We start from the raw sequence: 21,644 nt of genomic DNA, 5'->3' as shown, positions 1-21,644 counted from the left end.
AACCCCCCCCCTAAACCCCTTTAAGAGAAAAAAAGGGCTCTTTGAAGATTGACCCATTTTTATTTTAATAACAAAACTTCCGTGAGACACAGACATAATGAACATATTAAAAATACACATACATGTCGAGCGGTTTCGACTTAAAATACGTGAGTGACCCGTTTTTAATATGTTTAATATGACCGTCATTGTGTTATCATAAAAAAAATTGCAAGCCTTTATACATGAAAAACAACTAAGTAACAGTAAAATTCGAGAAAAAAGTAATATTACAACGTAAAGTAATATTTTATGTTGTCCAAACATACAATAGCATAAGATTATAAGATTCATTATAAAGAGTAAAATCAAATTTCCTCTTATTTTCTTAGATACTATGAGTGATGTAAATAAATAATTAATATAAGTGATGAAGAATACAATTCAATACACGAACAGTTGGACTAGTACCATACAAAACGTAAATACAACCCATTTTTAACCTTTTGGACACCAATGACCGATATATACACTGTAGGTTCAACACCAAAGACCGATTAATCGGCCATAGACCACGGAGCAACATAGACCTACGTGCATATGCATAAAGTTTAATTTCAGTTTTGACACTTCGGTGACGTGGCGTCTGGATGAAAGCTTTTGTGTTTGACACAACATCGAAAAGGTTAAGGATCCCCATTTATTCCCTTCTACTGGACATTATTTATCGGAAAAACTATGACTCCACTATAGTTTATTTTTCAAGTCTCTGTCCTCATTAGTAAATGTTTTAATTCATCATAAACAGCAAAATGCAGCGCTGAAACCAACACAGCTTTAAGCATACTGGGCCAGTAGCCTTTATACAGTGATAGGAACCCCTCCTCAACTATTGTCAGTTTAATACAGTCTAATATTCCATTACAGTACATTTGTTTACCGAAACTCGTCCTGTACTGTTGGAAGCCTTGAATCTGTAAACGTTTCTTCACTAAATCACAGGGATAAATTGCAGTCTTAGATACAAAACCGGCAATTGACCCGGATATCAGATTGGCCAGTAAAGATGACTCTACTGTCCCAGCGAGAGTGTCTCTATGAAAGAATTTTAGTTTTATCAATATATTGTCTGTGAAAAGCTTGTAAATGGCGAACTGGATACCGGCGTGGGGCGCGATCTGCCCTAAAGTGGGTATCAAACCTTTAAATAATGCTGCAGACCCTTCTGTCCTGACCATAGTGTGAAATGCATGAGTGAATCCTTTGTAGGCTCTGTGAGTCTTCTGTTCAGCGATTAGCCGCGTTCTCACTGTGTCGAACGGAAAGGAGAGCACCGTTGCCACGGTCGCTGCCACAGCGCCATTAGAAAAAATAATTGCGTGTCTATGGCTATCGAAAAATTTTGGGTTTGCATGTTTGCACACAGTTGTAAGCTCTTCGAACGTCGTAAATTGCAATACTCCATAAGTTATAGATAGTAACTGTGCCGGTATATGACCACTCCATAGCGTAGATAATCCTTCTTCCCTAGCAATTGACGACAAGGCTTGAAATACGGAGCTATATTTAGAACCTTGTTTTATTGGCTCCAGTTGAAGTTGGAACCTAATTTTCAACACGTCTAGGGGCTGTGCCACTGCTCTTGTGAAAGCACCGGCTCCTGCGCCGGCAAGTGCAGACTGAAATGCGGTAACTTTGGATTCATGTTTATGTACTAGGAGCACCATCACCATAGTCTAAACTTGGCTCTTATAACACAAACTAAACCAATATTTGTCGAAACAATCTTAAAATAACACTTTTTACTGCAAATATTGGGAAAATAAGATAGTTTTTTAATATTATTTCATCAGCTTTCGACCTTCAAAACATTTTAAATAGTTAGCTGATAGCTGTCAATGTCAAATCAGATAAATGTCACTCACTTAAACTTCATTTGCTTCGTTGTCTTTCAACGTTTTTAACATTGTGCTAAACAGTTGATGACACATTAGTGACCCTACACACGAGCGCTTTCTCAACGCGCGTTAATAAAGCGCTTGGATCTGCCTGCACGCTAAATACGATTTAAAGACCAAGGCTTAAAGTTGAAAATCCAACAACGCTTGATAGAAAGTGCTACCGCCATCGTGTAAATAAATATGAACATGTTTCCGTTTGTGTCATTCAAACGCTTTTTTAAATGGGGAATGTTACCGGTAACGGTACAACTCTACTGGACTGTCATCACTTTCATTTGCGATATGAAAGACAGAGATACAACAAAATATTTACATATGGCAACTAGTGTTCTAGCTGTCGTCAAATTATCATATCATTGGTCTATCTAGTCTATGGCTGTTGTCGGTCGAAATTGTTGTGAGTCAGGCCGCCCGTACGTCGGCTTTAACGATTTCACAGAGATTTTGCTTTTTACAGTGTTCAATTCGTTAATGCGAAGAATGTAAAATGGCTATAAACTTGAATAAACACAAGGACGCGTTAGTCGCCGCGTGGAAAGACGTTTTAGACGAGAAAACTGATACTGACTGGTGCGTATGAACAAGTTATAGTTTTACACAACAGCGACCTACTTGCCGATTTGATAAACGCGAGCTTGTCTGCATTAATTAAATGAATCAATTAGAGTTGTGTCCACGATGCGCCCATATTTGCTGTAACAATGGTATCAACAAGCATTCAATTCAAACAAGGAGATGCTTCTAGTACACTCCTTTCACTACGTGTATGCGTAATGAAAACTCGCATTACTATGCGGTATTCATAATTAAACATGTTATGTGGCTTTACTCAGAAATTGATGTAAAATGCCTGTCCTAGATCACTAATCTAGATGCATTTTCTTTCAGCTTTCCATTTAAAATAACAATGTAGTTTTATCAGATCAGAAAATTGACTTGATTAAGTATACCATCTCACTATTCTGTAACTTTCCTTATACCAGTAAGGTAAATTAAGTATTTTCCTTTATTAAATCAGCCATATGTGCTGCATAATTATAGTTTTAATTTAACCTATTTGTAATATGATACCTCCCATGTGAGCTGTGTAAACGTTAGGACAAGGAAGATCATGTAATATGATATTCTGCCACATTGGACTTGTGAGATGAAGTGAAGGTTTTGTTTTATGAATACTATTAGTCATTACTTTATTTCAGCCACAAGCACAATTTTTTTTTTCATTACAAAAAAGGTAAAAATTTTTGATGTGTCTTTATTGAAAAACGCTTTAAAATAATTAGTTTATATTACTTTTGAAAGCAAAAGAATGTTAAAGATTGTATAAGATTTATAGTTGTGACATATTTTCTGACTTATTTTTCAAAAGCAATTTAAAAAAAAATACATGTCAAGATCTCTTACCTTTTTTCTAATGCTAAAAAATGAGCTATAGCATAACTAAGGCATAAGTACAAACACAAATTATTTATGCAAATGTTTGTGTTATTGGTATATTTTATATTAATAAGGGATCAGTTTTATAATTTACTGCTGACCCCAATGTAAAATATCATTCCCCATAATTAGGATCATATCTGAATGACGTCATAACAAAACAAATGTTACAGTACCGGCCAATAATATATCACCTCCATGTTTTTACGGTATAACTTTTTTTATACATATATTTGTGTGTGACTTCCTCCTCACTGTTTTATGGCGTCTAGTAGTACTCCTTTTTACGGGCGATGAGAAAAATTGGTCTCATGTAATGGTTTTTTCATAGTTTTTTTTTAATGTATTGTTAACTTAATTTATTTACTAGAGGTTTTTTAATAATATGCTAAGTCTCCTATTGTAATGCACAGTATTTCATTGCAATATTCATCATATATTTGTATAAACTAGTAAAACAATAGACTAGACTAGTATAGACTAGTAAAATAATATGCAATCTACAAACTAACCTATATTGTTTACTCTATACAAGCTCGTACAAAACACAATACTTTTCAGTGATTTAGATTAACAGTCCTGTAATTTAGCCATCCCTAATTTGCAAGCCGTATTTAGCAATATAACCACAATATAAGCCTTATTGAGCCTCACTTTGGGTCTAGTAAGTAAGTAAGTAAATATTTTTTATTGTGCACCATAAAGTAAAAAAATACACAGAAAGCGAAATACAAGCTTAAGACTAGGTAACAACAGGTGGCTAGTTTGAATTGTATAAGATTGTCCTATAATTTTTATTTATTTTATATCTTAATTTTCTATTCCAGGGCTCTCTTTGGCTATGATGGCTTATCCAGTGACCTAAAGTTTGTAAGCAAAGGAGACGGAGGCCTAATAGAGCTGATCGATGAATTCAACAGTGGCAAAATACAATATGCATTCCTGAAGTTAGACGTCCCAGACAGCAGTATATCTAAATATGTGCTTATCAACTGGCAGGTGAGCGATAAGAGATAAAACTGTTTTCTGTGTAATGGCAGGGAAAAGAATGTTTGATAGCTTATCTGTTAACCTGATCGACTGATATTTTTAATAAAAATTGTCAGCTACCCTATTAAATAAAAAATAAATAAAAATTATTTATTTCAGATCAAAAGCGATCCATATTTTGTTAGTAACATTTTAGCCTTAATACTATGTTAGTAACCTATATCTACTTAGACCTACCAATGACTACTTCTGTCCAGTACCTAATGAGCGGGCAGTCAAGGCGCTCGGCTAACGCCCCTAGCATGCTGTTAGTGCTGCCGCGCACACGTCGGAGTGATGAGGCCACTCTCTTCCGTCTAATGGCATAGAAGTCGTCCGTTCACGCTTCCGCGAACATGCCTGACGCACTACAGTGCCTATTGTTGGGGGTTATTGCCAAACTTTTTAATAATAAATAAATAAAACGTTTATTACCAGGCCAGGATCACCCATGAAAAATTTACAAACATAACTACAATTACACTATTACCCTATTCTGAGACTCAATAAGTTCAGACAACTACTCAAAGATCATTTTCAAAATATTATTTATTCTAGTAGGCCTAGCATAGCAATAAGAGTCGTTCAAATAAAATTATCTAAATAAGTTATAAGACATAATTATATGAAGTTATAAGAATAGTGGGGGAGAAGAGCGTCCTCAAAGTAGACCCCAGATGCGTTGGGACGACGACATTAAGAAGACTGTGGGGAAACAGTGGCTCCAAGTCGCACAGAACCGCGACGAATGGCGCAAAATGAAGGAGGCCTACACCCAAAGGGTAGAAAAAGGCTAAAGAGAGAGAGAGAGAGAGAGATAAGAATTTATGTGTCAAGGCCAACAAAATAGGAGTCATTGACCGCTCAAACTTCATACGACATGACCTTGTATTATCAAATGTCAAAAATCAAATTCAAAATTCTTTATTTCTTTGACATCCAGTATTAAAATTTTATTAATATTGTATTAAGCAGTAACATCTGCGAACGATGCTATTTTTAAGCTTAATAGAAACAAATTAAAAGTGGAAATCTTTGCTGTATTGGTTGCTCAGATGGAAGAGCACCAGGCTACCGATCCGGTGGTCGTGGGTTCAAGTCCCACCCAAGACAGTGAATTTTTCCACTTTTAATTTAGTAAAAAATAAATAAATACATTTATTACCAGACACAATTTAAAATAGTACAGCAATGAAAAAAAAACACAGAACATTATGATATAGGTAACTTAAACAAGTTATAACACACATGTCATACAAAATAAAACATTACAAAGATCTTAACCTAAACTAAAACCTAACAAACACAAAAACTATTCACAAAATGCGCCCCGCGCCCCTCCAGATGCAAAGGAGCCCATCACGCTCGCCGCGTTGCCACGTTGAACAGCGATGGACAACCTTTGCAAAAGGAACGACCCGGAGCGAGGGTCATGACCACTCTCCCGCAACCGTCTGCCCACTTCCCCTATAAAAGTCTTGGCCTCAGCACACCAACAGCCAGTGGTTTCCGCGGCAAGAGGGACAAATAGGTAGTGCGTCAACACCGCATACTTTTCCCGCTTCCGAGCCGAAACTATAGATTTTTTTTAGTATAATTTTATTGATCTGAATATTCGAATCGCGACCTTAAATAATAAATAAATAAATATTATAGGGACATTCTTACACAAATTGGCTAAGTCCCACGGTAAGCTCAAGAAGGCTTGTGTTGTGGGTACTCAGACAACCATATATATATAATACCTATAATACAAATACTTAAATACATAGAAAACATCCATGACTCAGGAACAAATATCTGTGTTTATCACACAAATAAATGCCCTTACCGGGATTCGAACCCAGGACCATCGGCTTCACAGGCAGGGTCACTACCCACTAGGCCAGACCGGTCGTCATAACCGACCTTGTCTTCTACCAACGCTCAATCTTGTTATCACATCACACAATTTCATTTCATTTCACAGGGTGAAGGCGCCCCAACGGTCCGCAAAGGCACCTGCGCGAACCACATCAAACACGTGGCCACCTTATTCACGGGCTTCCACCTGACCATGCACGCTCGTACCGAAGATGACCTTGAGGAGAGACTCATTCTGGAGAAGATGGCGAAAGCCGGCTCGTCTTTCAATTTCAAGTCTGGGAGGAATGAGGAACTGCCCCCTAGCGGGCCTGTAGGAACGGCGTATCAGAAAGTTAACCCAGGTAACATTTTAAACTACTACTACTACTCCGTTGGCTCAGCGACCCAAAATGAGACTTGGCCTCTGACACAAGACAGCGCCACTTTTCTCGATCCTGTGCGACCTCTCGCCAATTGGTGACTCGAAGTTCGCGCAGATCCGCCTCCACCCTGTCGCACCAGCGATACCTGGGGCGTCCAATAACAACATTTGTAATAGTAACTTTTTTATAGTCGGTCTAACAACTGTCAGTACAAAAAGGCGCGAAATTCATATTTTCTATAGGACGATAACCATTAGCGCCTACATTTTTTTAAATTTGCCGCTTTTTTCTACTGAGTTAAATGGTTTGACAGACTATACCACCAAAACTGATGTACCTACCATAGCGCCTTAGCTTAGAGACACTTGGGGCTGTCTCAAAAACACAAGGTAATTTTTACGAAAAAACACATGTCTCCAGTCATCTGATCTCACAAGCCAAAAACTGCGTCTTGGCCACTTGGAATTATAATCATAATCATTTATTTAACTTCAGACAACAATGGTCCACAATGATACAAATTAAATATTACAATTAAAATAGGTTATAAATAAAATTAAATTTACATAAATAAAAAAATAAATAAAACACTAAATTATATAGAATTAGTCTGAACTAATCCTAATAAGGACTAGCTGATTGAAACCAGAGCAAACCCAACTAAAACCTTGTGAAACAGGCCCTAAGGGTGGTATTATACACCTGTCCGATTTGTTGGTCCAATGTGCATTCCGTCTCACTCTCTCATTAAGCAAAATGTGAGACGCAAATACACGTTGGACCAAGAAAAATATCTTATATTTACACTTCAAGACCGAGCGAGGAATATCGAGATCCGACGCCGCACCAAGGTGCGAGACGTGGGTGACGTCATCCATTTCATTCTTAGCACTTTATGAATGAAATATCTTCCAAATAATTTGGTTGGGTCGGCAACGCGCGTGTAATATCCCTGGTGTTGCAGGCGTCCATAGGCTATGGTGACTGCTTACCATCAGGCGGGCCGTATGCTTGATTACCACCGACGTGGTATAAAAAAAACCAACTGGTGTACCTAATGTACAGTCATGGACTTTAATTGTTGAGCCATTTAAAGTTCAAGCTAATTTGGTTCTCAATACTAACGCCATGCCATCTCCAATGTAAATGGTTCAACAAATAAATTCTGTGACCGTACCAACATCGTCCAAGAATTATGAAACTATGATCCGATATTTACTGTTATATAATCATAAATAACGACATTTAATTTGTCAACAAAGTTGTTACTAGTATTACAAAGAATTGTAAACATTTACTGCCGAATTCATTATTACTTCAACTGTTAAGGGCAGTGTTAGTGTTTCTTTACTTAAATGGCACAACTTTTAGTTCGAAAACATTTTGGTGTGACATCTTCGAATGTAAGTGAAGAGATTAATAAAACAAGGCAAAGTTTGCGTAGAGGTGCGTTATATTATAGTTGATTTATTTTGTTGTTTTTATTCGTATGGACAACATATATTCTAAGAAAATACAGGGCCAATCCGGTTTTTTTTTTAAGTAGTCACTACTATATATAAATTATAAACTGAAATAGATATCATACACTAAAAAAAGGTGACCAGTCCACCGGTGGCCGAGGCGGGAAACGAACCCGCGTCTTAGACTTACGCGGCTAACGTCCAGACCACTAGACCACCCGGCCACGGCGGTACCCGTCCCAAATTCTCTGGTGTATGCTATCTTTGAAAGGCTAGGCGCCTTTGACCAACTCTAAGGGCCAGCAGTGTGTGCTTGCACCTCCTATACGAATCCTTTACTGGATTACGGTATAGCGAGAGAGATTTCTCTAGCAACTTCAGCCATTCGAATCCTGAGTTTTTGACATTCGCTCGTTAGAAAAAAAAATCACGAACAAGGCTTAAAATGCACTTAACGATATAGGAGGCCAACGAGCAGACGGATAACCTGATGGTGCCCAAAAACTAAAAATATGAAAGTTATATTTAAAAAACCGGCAAAGTGCGAGTCGGACTCGCGCACCGAGGGTTCCGTACTTTTTAATTTTTGTTGTTATAGCGGCAACAGAAATACATCATTTGTGAAAATTTCAACTGTCTAGCTATCACGGTTCATGAGATACAGCCTGGTGACAGACGGACAGCGGAGTCTTAGTAATAGGGTCCCGTTTTTACCCTTCGGGTACGGAACCATAAAAGTTAGCAATATTATGCTTGAGGAAACTCACTATTATTTATTATTAAAACGCACAAAAAAATTAAATTCAAAAACATGATATCCGCGGACCCGAACACGCACACCCATCTCGCTCACGCTTACGCCCAGTGAAAGTGTAAGAAGAACACGAACCTACTGGGCCTTAACCTAAATATACACGTCTGAAGATAAATATGTATATTTTTATTCCTAATAGTTTTGGAGCATTCTATATAAAGCAAATCGGATTTGAAAGCAACAACAACGAGCTTGAGATAGAAAGAAGATCAAGACAAAGCTGGAACAAGTTCTGGAGCTTTTTTTTTTTTTTTTTTATTATTATTATAAACTGATCGGCGATTGGCCCTACACCTGATGGAAAGTGAAGACAGAGCCTAAGATGGAGCTCACCGGTTCAGTAACAGCCTATTTACTCTTGTTTTAAAGAGACCGAGGTCATATTGATCAGGGAATACAGATGGTACAAAGAAATATTAAACAGTAATATGTCAATTGAATTAAAAAGAAAAATAATGCCTTCCTGCATACTTCCGTGCCTAACAAATGGCTGCCAGACTTGGTAATTTACAAAAGAGGTCTCGAACAAAATCACTACATGCCAAAGAGCCATGGAACGCAGCATCCTGAAAATTAAAAAAAATTGAGAAAGTTCGACACAAGAAGTTCAAAATAAGAAGTGTAACAATAACTATAGACTCTTTGTGCTATGCAAAAAAATTGAAATTTCGATGGGCAGGTCATGTGGCACGACTCGAAGATGACAGGTGGACATCTGAGATCACAAAATGGGGCGGCCCTCTAGGCAAACGACGTAGTGGCAAACCATGTACAAAACCATGTAAAAACTGGATCCAAATGGCTCAAGACAGAGACAAGTGGAAATCGATGGAGGAGGCCTTCACCCAGAAGGGGTCTAACGCACAAAACAAGAATATAAAAAAAAACCTTTTTTATTTTTATTTGTTTATATAAAAGTAACTTTTTGTTTCAGTTCAAGAAATCAACTCGTCAGAGCGCGATCAGTTCTGGTTAAAAGAAGAACAAGAAGAGAAGAAGAGAGTAGAAGCAGAAAGGAAAAGGAGAGAAGAGGTCAGTTCATTACAATTATAGCCCGGTTTTTGGGTGCGGGAATGATTTCGTGTATTTATAACTTTGTTTGTTGTTACCAAACTGTGAATTAAAAATAGGTAGTAAGATCCAAATGTTCTTAGAAATGTTAAATACGTTTCTGATTTTACAGTTGTTACCTATTTATTGACTAGTGTAAACGTTCCCGCACCCTCAAACCCTCATAGTTCATAGTGTTTGTGCCTTATAAAGTTTATTTTGATTAAGTGTTTCTAATGTCATCTTATCTTATCTTATCTGATGAACACAGGAGGTGCCCATAGGAACTCAATACAACAACACAACCTAATTGTGTTTGGATTTGTTAGAATAGAACTGTCTCGATGAGTATTCATTGCCTGTTGAAAGAAAAATATTCAGCGATAAAAGCTTGTATCAAAAACAAAATCCTTTGACATAAAACCAGGCGTGGCTCACTCTGCGATTTCGTCGCGTCGCTACAAGTACGTGCGGGCGTGCGGCCTACACCAATTTTGGTGTCTAGCCATGGTAGTCTCCGCGCACCGCTACGGAACGGACGCCTATCGGTCATATCTATCGTAATAGACGCGTTTTGTTAGAGAGTGAACCTTCTGTACCTAGTACTATTATTTATTCTGTGATAAAGCTTTATATTAATTGTGTTTATTATACTTTTTAGGAAAAGAGAAAGGCAGAAGAGGATGCCAGGAGAAAAGAAGAATTAGCTACCCAGAGGAGAGCTAAGGTTGAAGAACAGAAGTAAGTGCTGGTTGACTTATTCTTTTATAGGGTTCCGTACCCAAAGGGTAAAAACGGGACCCTATTACTAAGACTCCGCTGTCCGTCTGTCTGTCACCAGGCCGTATCTAATGAACCGTGATAGCTAGACAGTTGAAATTTTCACAGATGATGTATTTCTGTTGCCGCTATAATAACAAATACTAAAAACAGAATAAAATAAATATTTAAGTGGGGCTTCTGTACAACAAACGTGACTTTTTTGCCGTTTTTTGCGTAATGATACGGAACCCTTCGTGCGCGAGTCCGACTCGCACTTGGCCGGTTTTTAAAAGGTTGCCTGTCCACATTTTTTGGCATTTCTTCACCTTCCTAGCGTCGTTGTCCTGATTCTTTTTGCCATAGCTCATGGGAGCCTAAGGTCCTTTAACTGATCAACTGAAAAGCCACTGGTACCTAAATATGAAATGACAGTACATACATAACTTCCGAAGAACCTCAATTGGTACGAGCCGGGATTTGAACCCGCGACTTTTGTATTGAAATTCTTGCTCTTACCGCTAAGCTACCAATGCTTTTGTAATTTCTAGCGACTATTAGCGTTATTCATAAATGCGCTACAAGCCTCAATTTGCTATGAGTCGTTTGTCTTAATGATGTATTTGTATGAAAGGGATAAAACATAAATAAATAAATAAATACTTTTCCTGCATTCTTACACAGATTGACATGATAAGCCCAAGGAGGCTTTTTTATGGGTACTCAGACAACGATGTATATAATATATAAATACTTAAATACATAGAAAACACCCATCAAACAAATAAATGCCCTTACCGGGATTCGAACGCAGGACCATCGGCTTCACAGGCAGGGCACTCACTAGGCCAGAGTTGTTAAATAAATTAACTATTTAAGGCTTATTCTTTATTTATTCTTTGCAAATAAATACTTTTTTTATTTATTTTTTTATTTACTTATAAAGTTTTACGAACAAGGGGGTATATTTTGTGTTTTCGCAGAGTGGCGAGTCCCGACCCAACGAGTCCCACCGGCGCGCCGCCCGGCGAGGCGCTCCGGAGGCAGAGGTCGCAGGAGGCGAGGCTGCTCATAGGGACCTCCACGGCCTCAGCCCGGGCATTATTCCAACAGAACTTGGCTCAGGGACAACTCACTCCCAAGTAAGTTAGCTACACCGGCGCGCCGCCCGGCGAGGCGCTCCGGAGGCAGAGGTCGCAGGAGGCGAGGCTGCTCATAGGGACCTCCACGGCCTCAGCCCGGGCATTATTCCAACAGAACTTGGCTCAGGGACAACTCACTCCCAAGTAAGTTAGCTACACCGGCGCGCCGCCCGGCGAGGCGCTCCGGAGGCAGAGGTCGCAGGAGGCGAGGCTGCTCATAGGGACCTCCACGGCCTCAGCCCGGGCATTATTCCAACAGAACTTGGCTCAGGGACAACTCACTCCCAAGTAAGTTAGCTACACCGGCGCGCCGCCCGGCGAGGCGCTCCGGAGGCAGAGGTCGCAGGAGGCGAGGCTGCTCATAGGGACCTCCACGGCCTCAGCCCGGGCATTATTCCAACAGAACTTGGCTCAGGGACAACTCACTCCCAAGTAAGTTAGCTACACCGGCGCGCCGCCCGGCGAGGCGCTCCGGAGGCAGAGGTCGCAGGAGGCGAGGCTGCTCATAGGGACCTCCACGGCCTCAGCCCGGGCATTATTCCAACAGAACTTGGCTCAGGGACAACTCACTCCCAAGTAAGTTAGCTACACCGGCGCGCCGCCCGGCGAGGCGCTCCGGAGGCAGAGGTCGCAGGAGGCGAGGCTGCTCATAGGGACCTCCACGGCCTCAGCCCGGGCATTATTCCAACAGAACTTGGCTCAGGGACAACTCACTCCCAAGTAAGTTAGCTACACCGGCGCGCCGCCCGGCGAGGCGCTCCGGAGGCAGAGGTCGCAGGAGGCGAGGCTGCTCATAGGGACCTCCACGGCCTCAGCCCGGGCATTATTCCAACAGAACTTGGCTCAGGGACAACTCACTCCCAAGTAAGTTAGCTACACCGGCGCGCCGCCCGGCGAGGCGCTCCGGAGGCAGAGGTCGCAGGAGGCGAGGCTGCTCATAGGGACCTCCACGGCCTCAGCCCGGGCATTATTCCAACAGAACTTGGCTCAGGGACAACTCACTCCCAAGTAAGTTAGCTACACCGGCGCGCCGCCCGGCGAGGCGCTCCGGAGGCAGAGGTCGCAGGAGGCGAGGCTGCTCATAGGGACCTCCACGGCCTCAGCCCGGGCATTATTCCAACAGAACTTGGCTCAGGGACAACTCACTCCCAAGTAAGTTAGCTACACCGGCGCGCCGCCCGGCGAGGCGCTCCGGAGGCAGAGGTCGCAGGAGGCGAGGCTGCTCATAGGGACCTCCACGGCCTCAGCCCGGGCATTATTCCAACAGAACTTGGCTCAGGGACAACTCACTCCCAAGTAAGTTAGCTACACCGGCGCGCCGCCCGGCGAGGCGCTCCGGAGGCAGAGGTCGCAGGAGGCGAGGCTGCTCATAGGGACCTCCACGGCCTCAGCCCGGGCATTGTTCCAACAGAACTTGGCTCAGGGACAACTCACTCCCAAGTAAGTTAGCTACACCGGCGCGCCGCCCGGCGAGGCGCTCCGGAGGCAGAGGTCGCAGGAGGCGAGGCTGCTCATAGGGACCTCCACGGCCTCAGCCCGGGCATTGTTCCAACAGAACTTGGCTCAGGGACAACTCACTCCCAAGTAAGTTAGCTACACCGGCGCGCCGCCCGGCGAGGCGCTCCGGAGGCAGAGGTCGCAGGAGGCGAGGCTGCTCATAGGGACCTCCACGGCCTCAGCCCGGGCATTGTTCCAACAGAACTTGGCTCAGGGACAACTCACTCCCAAGTAAGTTAGCTAAACTTATATTGACCGGGATATAGACTGTGATTACCTTTTGTATTATTTGTGAGCTCCCGATATACACAAAACACACAAAAGATATACAAATGGTAATCACGGTCTATATCCCGGTCAATATAAGTCTAGTGAAACTAACCGTGAATCATTCAAAACTCTAAGTTAGCTAACTATTGGATCCGTGAGTTTACCTCCCTCGCAAACTGCCATAGATTTTAAAAAATCTCAAATAAGTGAATCGAATAAAATCAAATAAGAGAAATTAAATACGACCTGTAGAAGCACATTAGCATTATTTTGTTCACCTCTTTTACTTTGGAACCCTCACAACTCACAAGCTTTCTGGTTCAATAGTAGCTTTTTACACAACTTTGGGAACGAATCAAATTATTTTATTAAATATTTTCATTTGAATAAAGTTGTGTATTGTGTGGCAGCACCAGTCTCTTTCGTTATATCGTAATTCCGTAAGGAATTCGTATAGGAGGTGCAAGCGCGTACTGCTCGCCCTTAGAGTAAAGAAAGACAGATAATTATAACATTTATTGATCAAAAATGTAAAATTATAAAAAAACAAAAAGCTCGCCCTTAGAGTTGGTCAAAGACGCCTAGTCTTAGTAAGAAGGTATACTATAGTCGAGAAATTGTGACGGGCACCGCCGTGGCGGGGTGGCCTAGGGGTTCATGGCGTTAGCCGCGATAGCTAAAGACGCCGGTTCGAATCCGGCCTTCACCACTGGAGGGCTTCGTCACTTTTTCTTTAATATACGACATCTATTACAGTTTATAGTAACTTTTTATTTTTTGTAAATTTTTAACCACTCGCTACACTTATATTCAAATTTTGACTTCTATCGCTTTCCCGAGTCGTAATATTAATAGGTACAAGTTGTAAACAAACTTTGCTCCCGTGTAACAATTTTTTTTAAATTCTTCCAGATCGAACAGTATACCAGAGAAGCCCGTCCGTAGCTCCGTTATCGCTCAACGCATCAACACATTCACACAACCACAGCCCACCTCCCTACCCCCCCTATCCCCCTCCAACCGCTCCCCCCACAAAATCACCCCCACCGAACCGCAGGAACCCAAAACCAGCCCCCTCAAAAACATAGACAAAATCAAAATGAGCCTAGAAACCCCATCGCAAATACAATACGAACCCATTATAGATCCCACAGTCGATTTAAGTCCAAGTACCGAAAACGACCCGACTTCCTTCAGTGCCATAAACTATGCAGAACTCAAAGAGAACGAATACAGACCTATAGCCGATTCGCTAAAACAGAGTGAACCCATGATTAAACAAAACATATTAGAAAATGACATGTTTGATGCATCATATTCGAGTTCAAATGAAAATGATGATGATGATAGCGACAATAAGTTTAGTACTATCAAAAGATCGCCGTATACTAAGAATAATATAGCGGAGGAGAATGGGAAAGCGGAGTTGAGCAGACAGAATACTGTTATAGAGAATGTTAATTATAAGAAGGAGGCTAATGGAACTAACACTAGTGATGGTGAGTTTAATTTTTATCGCTAGTTATAAATTTGTGGCTTTTCATCAGAGAAGGGTCCTTATGCACATGGAGCATGGAGCATACGGACTCTTTGGGCATGGAACGCCACATTTATATTTGGAATTTATTATTAAGTAGAGCAACCTGACATTTCAAGCCGTGTATTTACCATGATTTGTGTTATGTTAAATTGTGAAAATATAGCCAAAGTTAGTTCTTCAGCCAATTTTGATTTAGCGAAATTCTAAAAAAGAATTGATTAAATCAATATGTACTGATGATCATAATATAAATTCGTATAGATTAGTCTAGGATAATTTATATTGTTATCTAAATACTTGATATTAAAAATAATTTTAAATAAAGAAAAAATTCGAATTCACTCAAAATACCAGAGACCATTGTTCGATGTCGGCGGCATAGTTTGGTAGCCTTTAATATGGGTCATTCTCAAAAAATATGTCTGCAGTCTAATTGCCGCCCCCCATACAAAATGTATGAAAAGAATCGTGGCAATTAGACGCAACCGCAGACATATTCTCAGAGAGTGACCCATATGTGTATAAAAAACCGGCCAAGTGCGAGTCGGACTCGCGCACGAATGGTTCCGTACCATTACGTAGAAAACGGCAAAACTTAAATATTTATTTTATTATGTTTTTAGCATTTGTTGTTATAGCGGCAACAGAAATACATCATCTGTGAAAATTTCAACTGTCTAGCTATCACGGTTCATGAGATTAGAGCCTGGATAGTATAGATATTACAGCCTGGTGCAAATGGACGGACAGCGGAGTCTTAGTAATAGGGTCCCGTTTTTACCCTTTAGGTACGGAATTCTAAAAATGATGAATATTTGCAGATGTGTCGCCAGAAGGTTTGGAGGAGGAGGGCACGATATACGAAGACTTGGATGACGACCCCGGTCTCACTGCAAGAGCGTTGTATGACTATCAAGCAGGTAAGTTCCTTCTATCAAGTTGTTTCTCTATGGTAAATAATTTAGAGATATTTTAGGTCCCTTTTTTGAGAAAAGCACTATACATATATGACTCAGCTGGAAGGCAACTTGCTGTCTTCGGATTCAATTAAACGGACTCCCAGTCCCAAGATCCGTTTAAAACGAATCCAAAGTCAGCAAGTATCTACTTACGTGCCTCGACAATAATAGAAAACAATTGCGAGTCAATAAAATTCTTAAAGAATATTTCACAAAGGATCTAGGAAATATACTGGCAAAAATATATATATATATTTTTTTTTCTTTTTTTTTTCTCATAGAAATTAATTTACATGAGATCAAATCTATTCGATTCTCAATCCATTATGATAGTAAGTAGTAAACAATCAAACTAAATGCTAACAAAGTTCTCAGATTTAATATATTATTATAATATATTTGTGTAAGAATGTCCCTATAATATTTATTTATATTTTATTTTTTATTTATAAAAACTTAAAAAATAAACCTATTTGCAAAATTAATGTAGTATGTAACTCGGCCGAATTTCAACCTCCCATACAAACGGAGTTCCGTTTTCATTTTAAAACTACATTTTGGACTGTAATTAAACTTTGCACATACAATGACATAACATAAGGTATATCTAGGTCTGTAATTAGTTTATATAGCTCCAGTTTATAAAACAAACGAAATAGAGCAAAAACACGTTTTGTACGAAAAACGTAAATTCGCTGTATTTTTTTAACTACGGTATCTGAAGCTACCTAGTCGGCTCATAAGTTCTGTCATATACATAGTATCAAATAAAATCAAAAGTTTAAGTATATGTATAACATTTATTCAAAATGACCGCCATAATTATCTACACAGGCTTGAAGTCTTCGTGGCCAGTCGTCAATGGATTCACGCACCACTTTCATGTCGATATTGGCCACTGCCGTAGCAAGAGATTTTTTCAGCGATTCTAGATTTGCATGAGGTTTTGAGCACACCTTTTCCTCTAAATACTGCCATATTTTATAGTCTAAAGGATTAAGATCTGGGCTAGAGGAGGGCCAATCTTCATGCCGTATAAAGTCGATTTTATTGGAGGCGAGCCAGGCTTGTGTAGACTTTGCCTTATGGGCTGGAGCAGAGTCCTGCTGGAAAACCCAATGCTGGTTTAGAAACATCGTATGGGATAGTGGTTTCACAATATTAGTCAACACCGTGTCTTGGTACACTTTGGCACTAGTTTTTACTCCTTTCTCACAAAAATGCATACTAGTGACGCCCGCATAAGAAACTCCCAGCCAAACCATCACAGATGAAGGGTGATGACCTCTTTGAATACGGGGAATGCTATTAGACGCTTCTTTACTATTGCGAGCGTACACTCTATCATTTTGTTTATTACAGTTTTCTTCTATGTCAAAAATTTTCTCGTCCGAAAACAGTATACAACGGTGCTTATTTTTAGCGTACTTCTTCAATAAAGCTTTAGATCTTTTAAGCCTTAAAGCTTTAAGCCGACCATTGAGAAGATGGCCAGTTTTTCGTTTATAAGCACGAAGTCTCAGGTCTTGATTAAGCACTCTTTTCACCGTGTTTTTGCTCAAACCCATCTGGAGGGCCATAACTTTTTGTTTCCTAGCGGGATTTCTGGCAATGCGTGCCCTAATTGCTTGTACAACCGCTGGAGTCCTAGCTGTACGCGGACGACCGCTTCTTTTCTTGTCATTTAAACTAGAGACCTCACTGTATCTTTCTATGGTACGATACACAAATCTTAGAGAATTTTAAATTTTCAAGTAGCTTAAAAATTTTAGTCGGCGAGTGACCACAACGATATAGTGCAATTATTGCGGTACGGCTATCTTTAAGCGTCCACTCCATGTTGAAGAAAACAGAAAATTGCAAAATTATACTACTCAAATATTTAATAAAGATTCGAAATTCAAATGCAGAACGGTTTTTGTTTTAGGAGTTCCAAATTTAAATTTTAAAGGCCAGTGACAGAACTTATGAGCCGACTAGGTACATAAACTAATTTCAGACATAGATATACTTTATCCTATTGTAAGTACAAAGTTTCAGAGCAAACTAGCTAGTCGTTTTAAAATGAGAGCGGAACTACGTTTGTATGGAGAACCGAGCTTGGAGACCCTTAACAACAATAAATAGTGCGTGGAGTCCCTCCGCGCGAAAGAAGTGAAACTAGCATCAATTACCCTACTTTCGGGAAATTACCCTATTCACTTACTGGTCACTTAATCGCGTAAAATAAGTTTTAAATTTACCTCCGACGTTTCGAGGACGGCGTTGTCCCCGTGGTCTCGGAGGTAAATTTAAAACTTATTTTACGCGATTAAGTCCCGTCGTTGTAAATAATAATGAGTAAAAATCGTGAAAGTTTAAATCAGTCACACTCTTGTTTCGAAGTTTGATAATTTATAAAAATTTGAGCGTAAACCTCCTTCATAGTTATGTTCGCCTGGTACATGTATGTATATTCAAACAAGTATACAGAGAGAGAGAGAGAGAGAGAGAGAGAGAGAGAGAGAGATATAAGAGACACCGTGCTGGTCGAGTGAAAATTAACTTTAGTGAGTTAATAATAGAGTATAAAATTAAATTAATCATGGCAGCGTTAAACGTTTAACGCAACCTTGCTGGAAGTCGCATTAGAAGTTTCACTTCAAAACGCGAGTTTAGTGACCGCGCACATAATCTCATGTTAGAGATTTTGCACACAAATGTAAAATATTTAAAACTTTCGCGGTTTAAACACATATTAAATCACATTTAGAAACGGGTCTATCGCGAATTTATTTTGTTACCTTTATTTACTATTTATTTAGAGATTTGTGTGACTAACTGACGTTAGTCTCTGTTTTGACATTTTGCTGGGACGTCAGTTAGCCGCGACCACGACCAGTGAAACCTGTGTCGAAACGTCGGTAAATAAAGGTAACAAAATAAATTCGCGATAGACCCGTTTCTAAATGTGATTTAAAATGTAAAATAGATCTAAGCACTTTTTATTGAAATAAATAGTTTTTTTTTACAGCGGACGAATCAGAAATTACATTCGACCCCGGCGACATGATCACACACATCGAGCAGATCGACGCGGGCTGGTGGCAGGGCGTGGGCCCGCAGGGACTGTTCGGGTTGTTCCCCGCCAACTACGTGGAGCTGTTGCCCGCACACCCACGCTAATCCACCAACTATGCGGTATGCGGTCTGTAGCTGTAATATCCGCTCCGTGCTTTCTACATTTACATTAGTAGGGTGTGGGACCGCAGGGGCTCTTCGTTCTATTACATGCTAACTATGTGGAGCTGCGAATCATGAGTGGGAATCATTAGTGAGCGAATTAAATCAATCATCAGTGAGTTGACGAGTGAGTTCAATTAAAAGACATAGTTCATTTAAATCACACTCGTGAACGACACATGCCAGCTCCGAGAGTGAAAGTCCCAAAACGGCACGGTAGAGCGGCTAAATAGGTATTTTCAGAAGAAAGTGTACCTACCATGTATTTTTTCCAAAATCTAACAATTTTTACGCTATTTCTACTCTGAATCATGAGGACCGAAAAATTTTGTCAGTTTTGTGACGCATTCTCACTTACATTTTGTCACAGATTTAATATATACGCTAGATGATGCAGATACCACGATTTGTATTAAAACCAAGCGTGCCGACTTTTTCATACAAAATTTACGCATAATATAATTTTAAAATTACTTATTACTTTGGGTGCTCGCAATTTTTGGGCTGTTGCAGTTAATTATCATGCAACGAAGCATTTTTTAAGTTTTCACGGACGTCCGGCTGCAACAACCGGCGGCGTGGACTGTAAAGAGGTTGACTGTCGAGTCAACCTCGACGCTTGGTCGGGGTTCGGACACGCGAAGTAGATGCATTTGCGTCTTCTATGGTATATTTATTTCTGTGCATTTTGTATTGGCTGTCATAAAACCGACTTAAATTTTGTACGGAAAACTGAGGACATTTTTTCTTGTTTTAAATCAATAATCCTAGTGTACTGTCTGTCGACGTCCGCTGTCTGTCTTGAACTGTTCGTCAACTGGTCTTGTGATTGTCATGTTTAATTTTGAATTTAAATGTCGGTCGTTCCAAAATTCCAAATATGTATGTCAGTCAGTCAGTCGGTCTATGTCAGGTCGCCACGAAGGTTAGAAGCCCCGACGCCTAGTAATACAATTGCAGAGTATCAAGGGCCTGACACTCTTTGATAGAGAAGGATAGTCTTATTGCGATTCCTATAAGAAGAAAGAGAAAATAGTACCATGCTTTGTCCTTATCACCGACCGGGTTTTTTTTCATAGTCGGGTTATGGCAGCATAGGTAGGAGGCGATGGCGACATACCGAAATTTATAAGTGAAAGAGAAAAAGGATTATGCTGCCATACCTGTCAATACATGAATATGTCTTTCTCTTACCCCTGGTCACTCGGTTTCATGTCTTTAACTACTATAATATGTCTATGCAGAGTATAAATAGCCACCAAGCTGTAAAAAAAAAACATGATACACTTTGTTCTGAAGAGCCCCAAGTATATCTTGACACTTCTGGCATGGGATCCACCCTGATTGGCCTGGTAAAAATATCCGTATCCGTAATAAGGGTGTGTCGAAATTTTTTTTTGGAATTAATACTTTTGCGATGGGAAGTATAAACACACACCCTGAAGTTTTGGCGTGCGTTTTGTTAAACAAAAAAATCTAATAAATTGATTAGTTTTTAGAAAATTCTGTTTGAGTAAGTACTTATTAGTCACTGGATAATAGTCATTCCCTAGTTTTTATGTCAAGTTTTTTTTACATTAACTTTTTATTTCTCATAATATTTTCTTGTACAGTCGCCATCAGATATATCGGAGTGGCCAAGGTGCTCACAAATATCTGAACACGCCTCTATTGTCACAGGCGCTAGGTGCGTGTTCAGATATTTTTGAGCACCTCGGCCGCTCCGATATATCTGATGGCGACTGTACCTACAGCCACTTCAAATAACGAATTGCGAAACAATAAAATTTGCATTCGGACGATAACGGAGTATGAGAGATAATACGAAAAAAAGTGTACAGTCAAGTCAACATATATAACGCGTATTCTCTAGATATAAGTTCATAGATATGAGGCGACTGTACTAGGGTCTGACACAAACTTTAACGGACTGTTTCAAATGTGATCTCTATTTAATCTTTATTGAGATCTCAGTCAAATATAAAATATACAAGTTATACCTAATGTATGGACAATTTAACCCTTCGAATGCCACGCCTAAAGTCGTCGTCAATAGAACTTGCAAATAATGTAATCAAATAAGACAGATTTTGTTAGCGTTTGACACATAACCTAAAAATTTTTACGAAGGTTATTTTCACTGAAATATTAATAACATTTAATTTAACTAAGAATTTATATGAATTAAATATTTAAGTATATAGACTGTTGATAAGGTCATGGTTGTCCTTTTAAAGAGCGAGATTACGTAGTAATGAAGGTAAAATGGTTTCTTTACATTATTTTAGTTTTAA

The 21,644-nt window shown here is 39.8% G+C and overlaps 2 protein-coding genes across 2 annotated transcripts; one reads left to right on the top strand and one right to left on the bottom strand.

Annotated features, from left to right (window-relative positions):
* Positions 1-18: 18 nt before the first annotated feature.
* On the bottom strand, positions 19-1,851 carry LOC134745393 (mitochondrial thiamine pyrophosphate carrier-like). The gene has a single exon (XM_063679432.1). It carries the CDS (start codon positions 1,710-1,712, stop codon positions 741-743), a length of 972 nt encoding a protein of 323 aa, XP_063535502.1. The 5' UTR covers positions 1,713-1,851; the 3' UTR covers positions 19-740.
* A 444-nt stretch (positions 1,852-2,295) lies between these two features.
* LOC134745316 (drebrin-like protein) lies at positions 2,296-20,897 on the top strand. Its single transcript, XM_063679311.1, has 9 exons — positions 2,296-2,510; positions 4,205-4,376; positions 6,376-6,613; positions 9,846-9,943; positions 10,623-10,702; positions 11,704-11,851; positions 14,528-15,128; positions 15,991-16,089; positions 19,142-20,897. Exons 1-9 carry the CDS (start codon positions 2,428-2,430, stop codon positions 19,291-19,293), a joined length of 1,671 nt encoding a protein of 556 aa, XP_063535381.1. The 5' UTR covers positions 2,296-2,427; the 3' UTR covers positions 19,294-20,897.
* Positions 20,898-21,644: the final 747 nt, after the last annotated feature.

This window comes from Cydia strobilella, chromosome 11 (genome assembly GCF_947568885.1).
Source record: "Cydia strobilella chromosome 11, ilCydStro3.1, whole genome shotgun sequence".
In the NCBI taxonomy this organism is placed as follows: Eukaryota; Metazoa; Arthropoda; class Insecta; order Lepidoptera; family Tortricidae; genus Cydia; species Cydia strobilella.
The sequence above is the reverse complement of the archived record's forward strand: the minus strand, read 5'-3'. Positions and strand labels throughout refer to the sequence as shown.

Bases quoted from the DNA above. Each gene is read 5' to 3' on its own strand.
- LOC134745316 (XM_063679311.1), top strand. From the start codon at position 2,428: ATGGCTATAAACTTGAATAAACACAAGGACGCGTTAGTCGCCGCGTGG. The intron at 10,703-11,703 runs GTAAGTGCTGGT...GTGTTTTCGCAG, and splicing joins GCTAAGGTTGAAGAACAGAA to AGTGGCGAGTCCCGACCCAA. The intron at 11,852-14,527 runs CTCACTCCCAAG...TAACAATTTTTT, and splicing joins AGAACTTGGCTCAGGGACAA to TTAAATTCTTCCAGATCGAA.
- LOC134745393 (XM_063679432.1), bottom strand. From the start codon at position 1,712: ATGGTGATGGTGCTCCTAGTACATAAACATGAATCCAAAGTTACCGCA.